Here is a 15,895-nt window from a genome sequence, read left to right as displayed (position 1 = left end):
ACATGCCTTCCGGGATCAACCAGCCTACCCAGGGAGGCTGCAGCTTGGCGCCGTTCACTACTGGGCCACACAAATTCATAGAATCCCTACAGTGCATATGGCCCATTTAGTCTGCACTGACCCCCCAAAAGAGCACCCCACCTAGGCCCACTGCCCGACTCCATCCCTGCAACTCTGTAACCCCACCTAACCTGCACATCTGGACACTCAGGGGCAATTTATCCTTTTTAAAAAATAAATTTAGAGTACCCATTTATTTATTTTTCCAACTAGGGGGCAATTTAGCGTGGCCAATCCACCTAACCTGCACATCTTTGGGTTGTGGGTGTGAAACCCACGCAGACACCATAAGACATAGGAGCAGAATTAGGCCACTCGGCCCACCGAGTCTGCTCCGCCATTCAATCATGGCTGATATTTTTCTCATCCCCATTCTCCTGCCTTCTCCCTATAACCTCTGAACCCCTTATTGATCAAAAACCTATCTATCTCTGTTTTAAAGACACTCAAGTGATTTGGCCTCCATAGCCTTCTGCGGCAGAGTTCCACCGATTCACCATCCTCTGGCTGAAGAAATTCCTCATCTCTGTTTTAAAGGATCGTCCCTTTAGTCTGAGATTGTGTCCTCTGCTTCTAGTTTTTCCTATAAGAGGTCTCTCTAGGCCTCTCACTATCCTGTAAGTTTCAATAAGATCCCCCCTCATCCTTCTAAACTCCAACACGTACAGACCTAGAGTCCTCAACCGTTCCTCATATGACAAGCTCTTCAATCCAGGGATCATTCTTGTGAACCTCCTCTGGACCCTTTCCAAGGCCAGCACATCCTTCCTTAGATATGGGGCCCAAAATTTCTCACAATACTCCAAATGGGGTCTGTTATAGCCAGGGTTGAGAGAACCCCAAAGTATATCTGGAGTTCATCTGACCCACAACCTTTAATAGATTTTGGTAATGGGGAGCCCAAGGGCCCACTTTACAGGTGTGATGCAACAGAGATCTAAAAAGTATTTTTAAAACAAAACAATGTTTATTCTATGAACCCAGTTAACAGTTTATAAACACACAGTAAACATCTTATCAAATACCAACACAAGTAACCCCACAGATGCAATACTCTATAGGTAACCCTTGATACCTTTCCTAGCAACATCCATAAGTTAAACCCTTTTTTCTTACAAAGACAGCAGGTTTAAATTCTCTACAGAAACAGGTATTACTTTAAAATCATCAATGAGCTGAAGACATTCTTTAGCTTGTAGAGAGAAAGATCATTTTACATATCGGCTTGCTTTGAATACAGCTCTCCAACTCTGAAAAAAACAAAAACACACTGCAGCACCCAGCTCAAAACAAAAGTGAAGGTCAGACAGCCCAGCTCCACCCACACACTGACATCACTGCAGCTTTTTGATAAACACCCATTTCTTAAAGGTACATCCACCTGACAGGTCTGACCAGAGCCTTGTATAGCCTCAGAAGTACACCCATGGTCTTGTATTCTAGCCCTCTCGACCTGAATGCTAACATTGCATTTGCCTTCCTCAACTGCCGACTGAACCTGCATGTTAATCTTAAGAGAATCATGAACAAGGACTCCCAAGTCCCTTTGTGCTTCTGATTTCCTAAGCATCTTCCCATTTAGAAAATAGTCTATGCCTCCATTTCTCCTTGCAAAGTGTATCACCTCACACTTTTCCACATTGTATTCCATCTGCCACTTCTTTGCCCACACTCCTAGCCTGTCCAAGTCCTTCTGAAGCCCGCCTGCTTCCTCGATACTAGCTACCCCTCTACAGATCTTTGTATCATCTGCAAACTTAGCAAAAGTGCCTTCAATTCCTTCTTCCAGATCATGAATGTATATTGTGAAAAGTTGTGGTCCCAGCACCGACCCCTGAGGCACACCACTAGTCACCGGCTGCCATCCTGAAAAACACCCCTTTATCCCCATTCTCTGCCTTCTGACAGTCAGCCAATCCTCTATCCATGCCAGGATCATACCCTTAACACCATGGGCTCTTATCAAAGGCCTTCTGGAAATCTAAATAAATCACGTCCACTGGTTCTCCTTTGTCTAACTTCCTTGTTACTTCCTCAAAGAACTCTAACAGATTTGTCAGACATGACCTCCCCTTGATGAAGCCGTGCTGACTCAGTCCTATTTTATCATGCACTTCCAAGTACTCCGCGATCTCATCTTTAATAATGGACTCTAAAATCTTACCAATGACCAAAGTCAGGCTAACCGGCCTATAATTTCCCGTCTTCTGCCTCCCTCCCTTCTTAAACAGTGTTGTTACATTAGACACTTTCTAGTCCTCTGGAACCCTTCCTGCCTCCAGTCATTCCTGAAAGATCATCACCAATGCCCCCACAATCTCCTCAGCTATCTCTTTCAGAACCCTGGGGTATATTCCGTCTGGTCCAGGTGATTTATCCACCTTCAGTCCTTTCAGTTTCCCCAGAACCTTCTCCTTAGTAATGGTCACTGCACTCACCTCTTCCCCCTGGAACTCTGGCATCCCACTGGTGTCTTCCACCGTGACACAGGAGAATGTGCAAACTCGGCACGGACAGTGATCCAGGGCCGGGATTCGAACCCGGGTCCTCAGCGCCGTAGGCTGCAGTGCTAACCAGGGGCAATTTATCATGGCCAATCCACCTAACCTGCATGGTAGCACAGTGGTTAGCACTGTTGCTTCACAGCTCCAGGGTCCTTGGTTCGATTCCAGTCTTGGGTGACTGTCTGTGCTGAGTCTGCACATTCGCCCAGTGTCTGCGCTCACTCCCTCTGAGTGCTCCGGTTCCCTCCCACACTCCTAAGATGTGCAGGTTAGGTGGATTGGCCATGCTAAATTGCTCTTAGTGTCAGGTGGGGTTGCTGGGTTACGGGGTTAGGGTGGAGGTGTGGGCATAAGTAGGGTGCTCTTTCCAAGGGCCGGTGCAAACACGATGGGCTGAATGGCCTCCTTCTGCACTGTAAATTCCATGATCTTTGGACTGTGGGAGGAAACCGGAGAATCCGGAGGAAACCCCCGCAGACACGAGGGAGAAAATGCAAAATCCACACAGTCACCCAAGCCTGGAATTGAACCCGGATCACTGGCGCTGTGAAATAAAAACAGAAAATACTCAGCAGGTCAGACAGCATCTGGGGAGAGAAACAGGTAATGCATTTAATCGATAACAACCCTTCATCAGAACACCCTGAGATTTTCCAACATTTTCTCTTTTTATTCTATATTAGTGAAGAGGCACAATTGGTGGAATTTTTGCAACAAGATATCTCCAAGAAAAATGTAGAGAGTGAAATGTAGATTCTAACAGTGTCTTTGTTAACCCTACAAAAACATTCACTTAAAATCTGATGTTCACATTAGTTCTCCTTAACGGACCCTGGCATAAAATTATGGCAACATTTAATGTTGCATAGAACTGCTTCAAAGGCACAGTTCACAAAGCAGCTTTGGTACCCTTAAATCCAACTATCCGTAAATATTAAGACTGGTTTGATAAAGTTAACGATATAAAAAGGCTATCCAATGAGAAACGCTGCACTCATCATGGATGAAGGATATGTCATTGTCTATGTATGGAAACAATATGATAACATTTATGAACAGAACTAAAGATGGTGGGGATGAAATTGGGCTATGCCCACACAAAACAGGCTCATAGTGAATCAGCAGTGATTTTAATTCTGCTCAATTCATTGAACTTCTCAGAACAATAGTTTAAATTCTTTTGGAGACTTGTTACCTAGTCTCACTGTTGCTTGGACTTGGTTCGTCATTAAAAATGTTGACAATATTTTCCAGGTCAATGGAAAATGAAAACTGGTATATTGTATAATAGACTGCTGAACTCTAAGCCCAATTTGCATTGATGGAGTAGGCCAATTTCACCACCTGTGTGTGACACTTGACAGAGAAAAAAGGCAAATTAATTACAGTCCTGTGCTGACTAGGATGACATGAAACACTTCTAGAATATATGAATATGCCTATGGCTGTACACAGCCCACAATTGTTATGAGCATTGATGAACTAGTCTTCCCACAGATAGAAATCAGATCCTGAGAAGATGGGCTGACTATTTCGAAAACCTTCCAAATAGGAAACCAGCTATAAACGATGAGAATTCAATATGCCATCAATGACATCTTTACAGAAGAATCCACTATCTCAAAACCTGAAAGCGTCATCTGGCTGCTGTCAATTGGAAAGCTTTTGATACTAAGCCATTTGAGATATACAAAGCTGGTGTTAACTAATCAAATGTCTCAACAAACTAAATGTATGTCACCATCAATAATGATCCCTCAGGAGTTCAGCCAACAATACTCACTGATCTAATTGGCCAGCCACTGAATATGTACAGCTGCTGACCTTTCAAAGTGGCACTTACCCTGTCAATGGCTCCTGATGTGAATCATACTTTTCTCTAGAAATAGTCAAGATCTACCTATATCTACTGGAATTACTCCCTTTCCCCTTTCCCCTACCCCCCCCCCCCCCACACCCACTCCGTCCTTTCGAATGCGAACGTTGTTCTCTGATCTACCTCCTTAGTATATGATTGCCAACATGTTTTGACAAGCAGCTCCAATGGGATATTTTTGAATTGCATCTGTTGACTCACTCACCGATTTACCCTCTTCTGTAGAAAAGCACTTGGAATTGGAAATGTACTTGTCAAGGAGTGGATAGATTTTCAGGTAAGTAAAAACAAAATTGGCGGGGGGGGGGGGGCGGCACGGTGGCTAGCACTGCTGCCTCATGGCGCCGAAGACCCGGGTTCAATCCCTGCCCCGGATCATTGTCCGTGTGGAGTTTGCACATTCTCCCCATGTCTGCGTGGGTCTCACCCCCATAATCCAAAAATATGCAGGGTTGGTGGATTGGTCACACTAAATTGCCCTTAATAAAAAAGAATTGGGACCTTTAAATTTATTTTAAAAAAGAAATTGGGGCAGAACGGTAGCACAGTGGTTAGCACTGTTGCTTCACAGCTCCAGGGTCTCTGGCTCGATTTCCGGCTTGGGTCACTGTCTGTGGAGTCTGCACGTTCTCCCCGTGTTTGCGTGGGTTTCCTGCGGGTGCTCCAGTTTCCTCGCACAGTCCAAAGATGTGCAGGTTAGGTGGATTGGCCATGCTAAATTGCCCCTAGTGTCCAGAAAACAGGTTAGGTTGGGTTATTGGGTTATGGGGATAGGGTGGAGGTGTGGGTTTAAGTGGGGTGCTCTTTCCTAAGGGCCAGTGCAGACTCGATGGGTCGAATGGCCTCCTTCTGCACTGTAAATTCTCTGATTCCACGACTTAACCCAGAGCACTGACAACAAAATATGTCACTGGCATTTTACCAATTCTGGACTCACCCAGCAACATCTTTTCCAGGGCGTGCCTGACTGGCCCATGGTAATCCCCATGAACTCAATTCTGGGACCTTTGCTGGTCAGGGCCTGTTGCAGTCCCAGCTCCCTGTGCCAATGCTGGGACTGTTGAACTGCCAGCACCATGATTGGCCAGCTGAAGATGGGATGCAAGGAATGGAATTCTTGACTGCAGGCAATAAACTGTGAGGATCGTAAAATCCAATCAGGCTTCCATGTTCAGCTGAGGTGGTCTATCCCCATTTTTTGGCAGGTGAACAATGCCAGGTGAGTGGTGACAGGCGAATGGTGCCATTGCCATCTCATAAAATCGCAGCCATATTTTCTGTTCAATTATTATATTTTGACTTTGGTTGACTAATGTTTTGGCGAAGTATTAGGGACATTGTAAATGTGAAAGATAAATTGCTTTTCAGATAGAAATCCTAATGAAGCTTATGTCTCAATCCAAAGTTTCAAATGTTTCTTGCAAAGTTATCTCACAGCCTGCAAAAATAAGCATGGGGATAAATGCTGACAGCATATATTCATTACAGTATATGTAGACACCAACTAGCAGGCAGAATTATAGGTTTTGCAGTGAAACATGACTGTGTACAGACAAAACTGGTAGTGTACATACAATTCATTGGTTGAAATCAGTGAACACAGACATTATATTGTACACTATTTACATAACAATGTAGTGAACATGATATAAACTATCAGGAAAAAGGGGTGATAATTGTTGTAATAGGACAACTGATCAAGGTAAAAAACAGAAGTATAAATGATATATTACAGGGTTTAGTATTTTCAATTCTGGATTTCAAATAATTGCATAGTGGACCGGCAATTTTGTAAACTACCCACTGCGGGTGCATTTGTAATTTTGACATGAATTGTTTGTAAACATGGAATCCAATATGCACAAATTCCATCTACTGATTGAACAAATGTATAAAATTAAAATCAGCTAATTTTTTCTACTGACTAACATTCCCACTCTTCCAGACTAGAATTCTGCAGGAAAAGAATTGGGTGAAGTTCTTTGTACCAAATAACCCCTGAATTTAGCAAATCTTACCAACATTCAGGTGATTGAACTACACGATTTCCAAATAACAAACTGATGTCAAACGATCATGTAATTAATTGATTGTGTGTGATTAAAATATTAAACTAAGTTGTCAGGAACCAATTCTAGATCAATTCGCTGAGTGACTTCTTTAGGTTCAAAATCCAGTGGATTTACTACATTGCAAACTTGCATCTTCATACATTCAACTTTAGAGTAGCAAGCTATTAAGTCCAAAATATGCAGTTTAGATGGATTGGCCAAGTTAAATTGTCCCCTAGTGTCCAAAATGGTTAGGTGGGGTTACTGGGTTGCGGGAATTGGGTTGGGGCATGGGCCTAGGTAGGGTAGTCTTTCCAAGGGCTGGTGCAGACTCGATGGGCCGAATGGCCTCCTTCTGCACTGTAGAGATTCTATGATTTGATGATTCAAAGCTGGAACGGATGACTTTGAACAATGGATTCCAAAGCTTTTATCCACAGGGAGTTCTCCATGCCCCATGCCTGGGTCTGTTGTAGATTAATTGATAGAGATTGATTGCTATGATTAATCAACAACTCACATTATTATATCATTATCATGTACTTCCCAGAATGGTAGATGGCAAACTCGACCGACTACAGTCTTTCTTCATTCAGCAATTCCTATGTTCCTAGCCCTCAATGCTATACTCCAGAAGGCCAGGTGGTGAAATATAGAACTGGCATTTACTTACAGGGATACATTACAAACCTGCACCTCCTAACCCAATAACCACAGTTTCAGTCTGTACCAATTTATAGGAGCATAAATCAGTGTTCACTACCTGCATACTAGACTCTCCAACCAGCAGATATAGGCTATTTCTGTCTACCCCAGCTGATTCCTTTATATCTTGATAATTTAAGTGTGTTTAATTGTTTTAAAATCAAAGAAAATCATCAAAACCATTATCTATTTGCGTATCAGGTGTGTTCATGAGCAAATATCTAGGTTCCTCTGTAGAACTTTCTCATTTCTATGATATGTGACTATTTGTTCCTCCAACACATTTCATCATACAATTCCATCATATCCTTGAATCCCACACTTTCTCCCTGCAACTTGGCATCCAAACATCAGTGATTCCTGGATAGATTTGCCTGTAGAAAAATCACAACAAAGAGCATCATGCTAATAATCACACATCATTACCAATCAAAGTTTATCCACATAACGTTAGAATTAAACACTTTTGTGATCCTTTCTTTTCCCTGTTGGGCCATATTCTAATCAATGTAAATACTGAGAGTGAAATCTTGTCCACTCACCCATGGCGATTTTCATGACAAAGGGGAGGACAGCAGTTAATCCAGTGGGAGGGTGGCGGCACTTTGAGCCTGTGGCAGGAAGGCTTTTGGTCAGCCTTCCAGCGATGCTGTCCTGAAGGATCTCACATTAGTGCCCACTTAAGGATTGCATCTCGCCACTGTTGGTATTAACCCGTGTTTGCGGGTCTTTTCGTGAGTGAGGCTGCTGAGTAAGAGCTTGCTTCTGAGCTGGCAGCTCTCAGTAGGCAGGACCTCTGCCCATGGGGTCCTTGATCCTGGGTAAAGGCCTGCTGCTGACCTATCAAGTTACTGAGCGCCACAAGATGTGGCGGGCTTTCCCAAAAGGCTCACCAGCTTGTAGCTGAGACCTCCATTACTTTCACAAGATTCTGCCCAGAATGTAACAAGATCATATGACAATGTTACACAATCCCACAAAAATAGCATTCTTGGTGCTCTGTTTGTAAATACAATGGGCCGTATGATATTAAGCTATTTAAATCAGCAATGCCCTGGTTTGGACTCAATTAACGGATCTCAGACAGGGTGGTATTGGGAGCAAACTACAGTTATCTTCAGTGACTTCACTGAATTCACCTTTCCACACCTAATCCAGTGATTTATAAAATATTTTAAAATTGCATGTATGGGTATCTGTGAGGACAGAGTCAAGCATGACTGCAGTGTTATACACATCCAAATAACTCATCCCACTTTCCAAATTCACACATGATGAATGCTAACTTCAGCAAAGTGACACCCAGGGAAGCTGTCGGTCTAGGTCTGTGCCCTAATGAAAGAAAAAGGGCAAGGAAAGAACGTCTCAATTTGTGAAGATATTTTGATGTCCTTAACCCCACCTTCATTCAAAGTAGTATTAGGCAAACCACAGGCAGAAGTAACTAACCAATTACACCTATGATTAACATGCTTGATTCTCTCTGTTGCTCTGTAAAATATCTCGGGCTGGATTCTCCGTTGCCCGATGCTGATATTGTAATCGGCAATCGGGTGGAAAACCGACTCCGATGCCCAAATCGGGGTCGGCGGCAGCTTGATGCCGGTCAGCCATTCTCCGCCCCCTCGAAAATGGCATCATTGTGTGGCGCACCTTTGCAACAGCGTTGACACGTCATTGGCCAGCCCTCCCGCAATGCTCCGCCCACGATGGGCCGAGTTCCCGATGGCACGGGATACATGTGGTCTCAGCCGTGCGGGAACCTGGCGTGGCAGTTGTGACTGTGACCAGCTCCACCACACTCAGCCACAATCCGTGCCGCTGGCTGGGGGGCTTCTGCGAGGGCTGGGAGGATTGGTGGGTCGGGTCCATGCACGGCTGGCGCCATGTATTAATGCGCGACCGCTGCAGGTCGTCAGCCGTGCATATGTGTGGCCAGGGACCCGGCCATTCTCTGGCTGTTTTCGCCACGGGAGCCAGGAGTTTCATCCGGTGTGCTGCTAGCCCCTCACCGGTCCCGGAATCGGTGAGAGTTTCGCACAGAAGTTTTGGGCATAAAAGACCATACATGTTCCGTTGGCACCAACACTTAAGTTGCTGAAATGGAGAATCCAGCCCCTCATCTCTGCTCTTTCCTTGTAGCCAGGTTGAAATGGGGAACTCACCAAATGATAATTCCCAAATGCAGATGCCCAATTTACATGTCCAGTGTACAATGTGTTGGTAATCTAGTGAGGGGGAATTTTAAAAACCCATGGGCATCACTGTGGTGTATTAATTTGAAAAAGCCATTAGATGCCTTCACAAACATTAGAACAAAGTTATTTTAATCTAATGTGTACAAAGAGCAATTTTAGCTCTGGAGTAAGTTGTTTTCCCCTTGAAACTAATCTTGCTTCATTAAAATACAGCCACACCCTCCCCGCCACAAAATATGACGACACATCTCCCCCAGATAAAACAACATATCAAAGTAATCATATAGACCCACCATTACACAGTGAAAATAGTACAGCGGCGTTGAATGTATCTCCCGCTCCGAGTGTATCCACCAGCTTTTCAGGAGGAAAGGCATTTGAATGAAAGGCTCCATCAGGACCCATTGCATCAGCTCCTTTTTCAGCCCAGGCACAGATTAGGTAAGCACTAAAGGAGAAAGAGAGAATCAAGTCTACAGATAATAACAGTATAATTTTGTTGCTTCAATGGAAATTCATTTTGAATCTGTTATCAGAGAAAGGGTAATAATTTATACAAAATGTTTCATCAAATTAACAAGGACTGCAAGTACCAGAAGCAAGTCTTCGCCAGGATAGTGGAGAGAGTGGTGGACCGGACCCTTTGGTGGCGATATTTGGGGTTTCAGAGAAGCCGGAGCTCATGGAGAGGAGGAAGGCCGATGTCGTTGCCTTCGCCTCTCTGATTGCACGACACAAATTTTGCTGGAGTGGCGGTCGGCATCGCCACCTAGGGTAGCGGCTTGGTTGGGTGATCTGTACGACTTCTTGCGATTAGAGAAGATAAAGTTTGAGTTAAGGGCTTTTCAGGGGGGTTTGAGGAAAGGTGGGGGATGTTTGTGACCATGTTTGAGGGGCTGTTCGTTGCGGGGGAGGGGGAGGTGAAAAAGAGGAAACGTCTCTACAGACTGTACAGTTGATTGTTGGGAAGTATGTTTCCCGGGGCATTTATTCGCTGTAACCTGTTTTGATACATGTTTGTAATAAAATACGTTTAAAAAAAATAAAGTACCAGAAGCAAAGAGCTTGATATTAGATGTTAACAATTCAGCTTAATGACTTCCGATGGCGGCCATGGGCTGGTAGGTCGCACATTTGATAGCTCCCGCCTGTAACGGACTTTTGGACCTTTTTCCCCCCCGGTTTTTGTTTGGATTTTATGGGATAAAGCAGTGAAGAGTGAGACAGTAAGGAGAAATCCCCCTCCAGTGTATGGAGAATTGGACCAGAAGTGGACATGTGAGAAGACAAAGTCCTATAAGGGAGATGCAAGCAGAGCTGGTAACACGGAACAGCATGGCAGAGGGCAAGGGCCGCGGGGAGACGGCACAGTGGTCGACGGAGTAGCTGGTGAAGTTTTTCGAGGATTGCTTCGCCAAGCTGAAGAAGGACACGCTGGACCCGATTAAGGCTTCGATTGATCAAGTGGCTCAGAATCAGGACACCCACGGGAGAGCGATCCAGCAGGTCGAACAAAAGTTGTCCGAGCACGAGGAGTATATAACCGTGCTGGAAAGCAAGGTGGGGATGATGAACGACCGCCAGAAAAGAATGCAGGAGAAGCTGGAGGACCTGGAGAATAGGTCCAGGAGGCAGAATCTCAGAATTGTTGGCCTCCCTGAAGGCAGTGAGGGATCGGATGCGAGGATCTATGTGACGGACATGTTGGAGAAGTTGATGGGGGCTGGGGTGTTCCCTCGGCCTCTGGAATTGGACAGAGCGCACAGAGCCCTCGCGAGGAAGCCCAGAGCGAACAAACCGCCGAGGGCCATGGTGGTACGTTTTCACTGTTTCATGGACAAGGAACACGTTTTGCGGTGGGCCAAGAAAGAACGGGGCAGCAAGTGGGAGAACTGTGAGTTGCGCATTTATCAGGACCTGGGAGCAGATTTGGCCAAGAGGCGAGCTGGATTCAATCGGGCAAAAACGACCCTCTTTAAGAAGGGGGTGAAGTGTGGGATGCTGTACCCAGCCCGTCTGTGGGTCACGCATGAGAAATGGGACTTCTACTTTGAAACGCCAAACAAAGTATGAACCTTTATTAAAGAAATGAAGCTGGAGGCGAATTTAAAGACACTTAAGCTTTGGAGAAGTACAGTGGCAGCGATATGCGGTGCTGGATTGTAAAAATGTAAGTAGCTCTATGAGAAATAATGGGCTGTGTGGATGTTTAAAGGTTGATCTGTCTTGCAGGGACCTTTTTAGAGGGGGGGGATGGGCTTTGAATTTAGTTCTGCTTTTTGGGTGACTATTTTTCTAAAGTGACTGTTTCTTCTGTTGTTTGTTTACTGGGGAATGTGATGCTTTTAAAATGTTTATTCATGTGTGGGGGGGGAGGGGGGGGAGAGAGGAGAGTACAATAGGGAGACAGGCTGCTTGGTGCCAGGGGCGGGAGCTATCGAGTCAGCATGGGTCTGCTGACTCTCAGAAGCACAGTGGGGGGTGGACAGGTGTTAAGCTGGAGCTTGACTTGGGGGATTGGGTTTTTAGTGTTGTTGCTAGGGGAGAGGGAGGGGGAGCTGCTTTGGTGACAGGGGAGGAACTGTTACTAGGGGACAAATGTGAGGTCGGGAACGGCGACATCCCGAGTGGGGACTCGAGGAAGCGGAGGGCGCGAGCTCGGGGCTGGCCTAAAAAGGGTGATAGCTAGTCGGCGGGGGGGGGGGGGGGGGGGGGAGGCGAGTTGGAAGCCCCCCCTGTCCAGGCTGATCACATGGAACGTGAGAGAACTGAATGGGCCGGTCAAGAGGGCTCGTGTGTTCGCGCATTTGAGGGAACTGAAGGCGGACATGGCAATGTGACAAGAGACACACCTAAAGGTTACAGACCAGATGAGATTGAGGAAGGGGTGGGTTAGCCAAGTGTTCCACTCAGGACTGGACTCAAAGACCAGGGGGGGGGGGGGGGGGGGGGTGGTAGTCTGTGTAGAGGTATTACGGTACCTGGTAATGCTGGAACACCATTGGTAGATATTGTATGTTTCCTATTGGTCAAGCTGTATGGTAGCTCCGCCCTGCAAGGCAGGGTATAAGAGCCTGTGCCGCCCCAGCAGCCTTCATTCTGTACCCGAGCTGCTGGGGGAAACATCTAGCTTATTAAAACCTCCGGTTGGACTACAACCTCGCTTTAGTGGTTATTGATCGCGCATCAGGGGGTAGTGATCTTGATCAGTAAACGAGTGCCATTCGAGGCTGGGAGAATCGTGTCAGACAAGGGGGGTAGGTACATAATGGTGAGTGGGAAGCTGGAGGGGGTGCAAGTGGTACTTGTGAACATACATGCTCCGAATTGGGATGACGTGGAATTTATGAGGTGGGTGTTAGGTAAGATCCCAGACTTAGAGTCACATAACCTGATCATGGGAGGGGACGTCAACACAGTCATTGATCCGGAATTGGAGCGGTCAAAATCCAGGACAGGGAGGAGGACGGTTGCAGCAAAGGAATTGAAGGGTTTTATGGAACAGATGAGGGGAGTAGACCCATGGAGGTTTGCATGGCCGAGGACGAAGGAGTTTTCCTTTTTTGGAGACTGGATGTGGGGTTGCTAGCGGACGAGGCGGTCTGTGGGTGGGTTAACAAGTCCATCCAGCACTACCTGGAAACAAATGATACGGGGGAGATCTCTGCAGCGACGGTCTGGGAGGCTTTGAAGGCAGTAGTCAGAGGGGAATTAATCTCGATACGGGCCCACAGAGAAAATGTAGAACGGGCTGAGAGGGATAGATTAGTGGAGGAGATACTCCAGGTGGACAGGAGATACTCGGAGGCCCCAGACGCGGGGCTACTGAGGGAGCGGCGGAGGTTACATGGGAATTTGGGCTGTTGACCACAGGGAAAGCAATGGAACAGTTGAGGAAGGCAAGGGGGGCGATCTATGACTACGGGGAAAAGGCAAGCAGAATGTTGGCGCACCAGCGCAGGAAAAGAGAGGCGGCCAGGAAGATAGGTAAAGTAAAAAGTAGAGACGGCAATACTGTCCTGGACCCAGCGGGAGTGAACGAGGTGTTTAAGGACTTTTATAGTAAACTATACGAGTCGGAATCCCCGGCTAGGGTGGAGGGGATGAGGCAATTTCTGGGTCAGTTGAGCACCGGGTCTCGCTCCACACAGAGGACCTGCTCTTGTACATTTCGAACCCGTTGGAGGGGATGGAGGAAATAATGCAAATCTTGGGGGAATTTGGAAATTTTTCGGGGTATAAATTGAACAAGGGGAAAATCGAGATGTTTGCGATCCAGGCAAGAGGGCAGGAGAAGAGACTGGGAGAGCTGCTGCTTAGAATGGTAGGGAAGAGCTTTCGATATCTGGGAATCCAGGTGGCCCGGAAATGGGAGGTAATACACAAGTTAAACCTATCCCGGTTGGTAGAACAAATGGAAGGGGACTTTAAGAGATGGGACATGCTCCCGCTATCACTGGCCGGGAGGGTACAGACCGTGAGAATGACGGTCTCCCCAGATTTCTGTTTGTCTTTCAGTGCGTCCTCATCTTTATTCCAAAGGCCTTTTTCAAGCGGGTGAATAAGATTATTTTGGGCTTTGTGTGGGCGAGTAAAACCCCGCAAGTGAAGAAGGTGTTGCTGGAGTGCAGTCGGGGGGAGGGTGGGTTGGTGCTGCCGAACTTCTGCAATTACTACTGGGCGGCTAATATAGCCATGATTAGGAAGTGGGTAGTGGGGGGAGGGGTCGGCATGGGAGCGGATGGAGGCGGCGTCATGTAAAGACACCAGTCTGGGAGCATTGGTAACGGCACCTTGGCCATTCTTGCGGCCCGATACTCCACAAGTCCGGTGGTACTGGCGGCTCTGAGGATCTGGGGGCAATGGAGGAGATATAAGAGAATGGAGGGAGCATCGATTTGGACCCCGATTTATAACAACCACAGGTTTGTACTGGGTAGGCTAGATGGCGGGTTCCTGAGTTGGCAGAGGGCAGGAATTAGAAGGATGGGGAGGATCTATTTATAGATAGGAACTTTCCCAGCTTGAAAGCTTTGGAGGATAAATTTAAATTGCCAGCAGGAAATGGTTTCAGGTATTGACAGGTGCGAGACTTCCTGAGAAAACAGGTGCCGGTCTTTCCGCTGCTGCCGCCACGGGGGATACAGGACAGAGTAGTTTCCAGTACCTGGGTGGGAGAGGGGAAGGTATCGGATATTTACCAGGAGCTTTCGGAGGCGGAGGAAACTCCGGTGGAGGAGCTTAAGGGCAAGTGGGAGGACGAGCTCGGAGGAGAGATGGAGGCGGGGCTATGGGCGGATGCCCTATGCAGGGTTAATACCTCCTCATCGTGCGCCAGGCTTAGCCTGAAGCCTGATACAATTTAAGGTAGTCCACCGGGCACACATGACAGTGGCTAGGATGAGCAGGTTTTTCGGGATAGAGGATAAGTGTGCGAGATGCGCGGGAAGCCCAGCAAATCATGTCACTGTTTTAGGCTTGCCCGAAGCTTGGAGAGGTTTGGCAGGGTTTTGCTAAGGCAATGTCCACGGTGCTAAAAACACGGGTGGTGCCGAATCCGGAGGTCGCGATCTTTGGAGTGTCGGAAGATCCGGGAGTTCAGGGGGCGAAAGAGGCCGATGTCTTGGCCTTTGCCTCCCTGGTGCCCCGGAGACGGATCTTATTAATGTGGAGGGACTCGAAGCCCCCGAGTGTGGAGACCTGGGTTAGTGACATGGCTGGGTTTCTCAGTCGCGAGAAAATAAAGTTTGCCTTGAGAGGGTCCATGGCGGGGTTCTCCCGGAGGTGGCAGCCATTCGTCGACTTTCTCGGGGAAAATAAAAACTGTCAGCGGATGTAGTATTCTGGGGGGGGGGGGTTGTTGTTGTATGTTCGAGGTGTGTGAAGATTGGGCTGGGGGGAAAATGTTTATTTTACCATGTTGATGTCATTTTTTTTTAAAAGAAATATTTTTATTCAAATTTTTACATATTTTCAACAAACCCTTACTGAAAAAAAAGAAACAAAGAACACATAAATAAACATCTTACAACTAAATCACGAATTCCCCCAATATACAAACTCCCCATTAAGCAATAATGAACACAGTAGAAAACACAAAGTACCTCCTCTGGGTTGCTGCTGCTGCTGACCACCTCCTAACGCCCCGCTAGAAAGTCTAGGAACGGTTGCCACCACCTGAAAAACCCTTGCACAGACCCTCTCAAGGCAAATTTTACCCTCTCCACTTTAATGAACCCTGCCATGTCGCTGATCCAGGCTTCCACGCTCGGGGGCCTCGCATCCTTCCACTGTAGCAGAATCCTCCGCCGGGCTACCAGGGACGCAAAGGCCAGAATACCAGCCTCTTTCGTCCCCTGCACTCCCGGCTCGTCCGATACCCCAAATAGTGCTAACCCCCAGCTCGGCTTAACCTTGGTGTTCACCACCTTAGACATCGTCCTCGCAATACCACTCCAGAACCCATCCAGCGCCGGGCACACCCAGAACATATGGGTATGA

At 46.8% G+C, this 15,895-nt stretch overlaps 1 protein-coding gene across 8 annotated transcripts in view; it reads right to left on the bottom strand.

Moving 5' to 3' along the window:
* Window positions 1-1,007: 1,007 nt before the first annotated feature.
* Window positions 1,008-15,895, bottom strand: part of khk (ketohexokinase) — an 83,032-nt gene continuing 68,144 nt past the window's right edge. For all 8 annotated transcript variants that reach the window (XM_072476379.1, XM_072476383.1, XM_072476380.1 and 5 more), the window contains 2 exons: window positions 9,688-9,842; window positions 1,008-7,570 (listed from right to left, as the gene is read on the bottom strand). In XM_072476379.1, the coding sequence (XP_072332480.1) occupies window positions 7,485-7,570; window positions 9,688-9,842 (241 nt within the window). In that variant the 3' untranslated portion in view covers window positions 1,008-7,484. The remainder of the gene's footprint in view (window positions 7,571-9,687; window positions 9,843-15,895) is intronic.

This window comes from Scyliorhinus torazame, chromosome 15, assembly GCF_047496885.1.
Source record: "Scyliorhinus torazame isolate Kashiwa2021f chromosome 15, sScyTor2.1, whole genome shotgun sequence".
Lineage (NCBI taxonomy): Eukaryota > Metazoa > Chordata > Chondrichthyes > Carcharhiniformes > Scyliorhinidae > Scyliorhinus > Scyliorhinus torazame.
The sequence above is the reverse complement of the archived record's forward strand: the minus strand, read 5'-3'. Positions and strand labels throughout refer to the sequence as shown.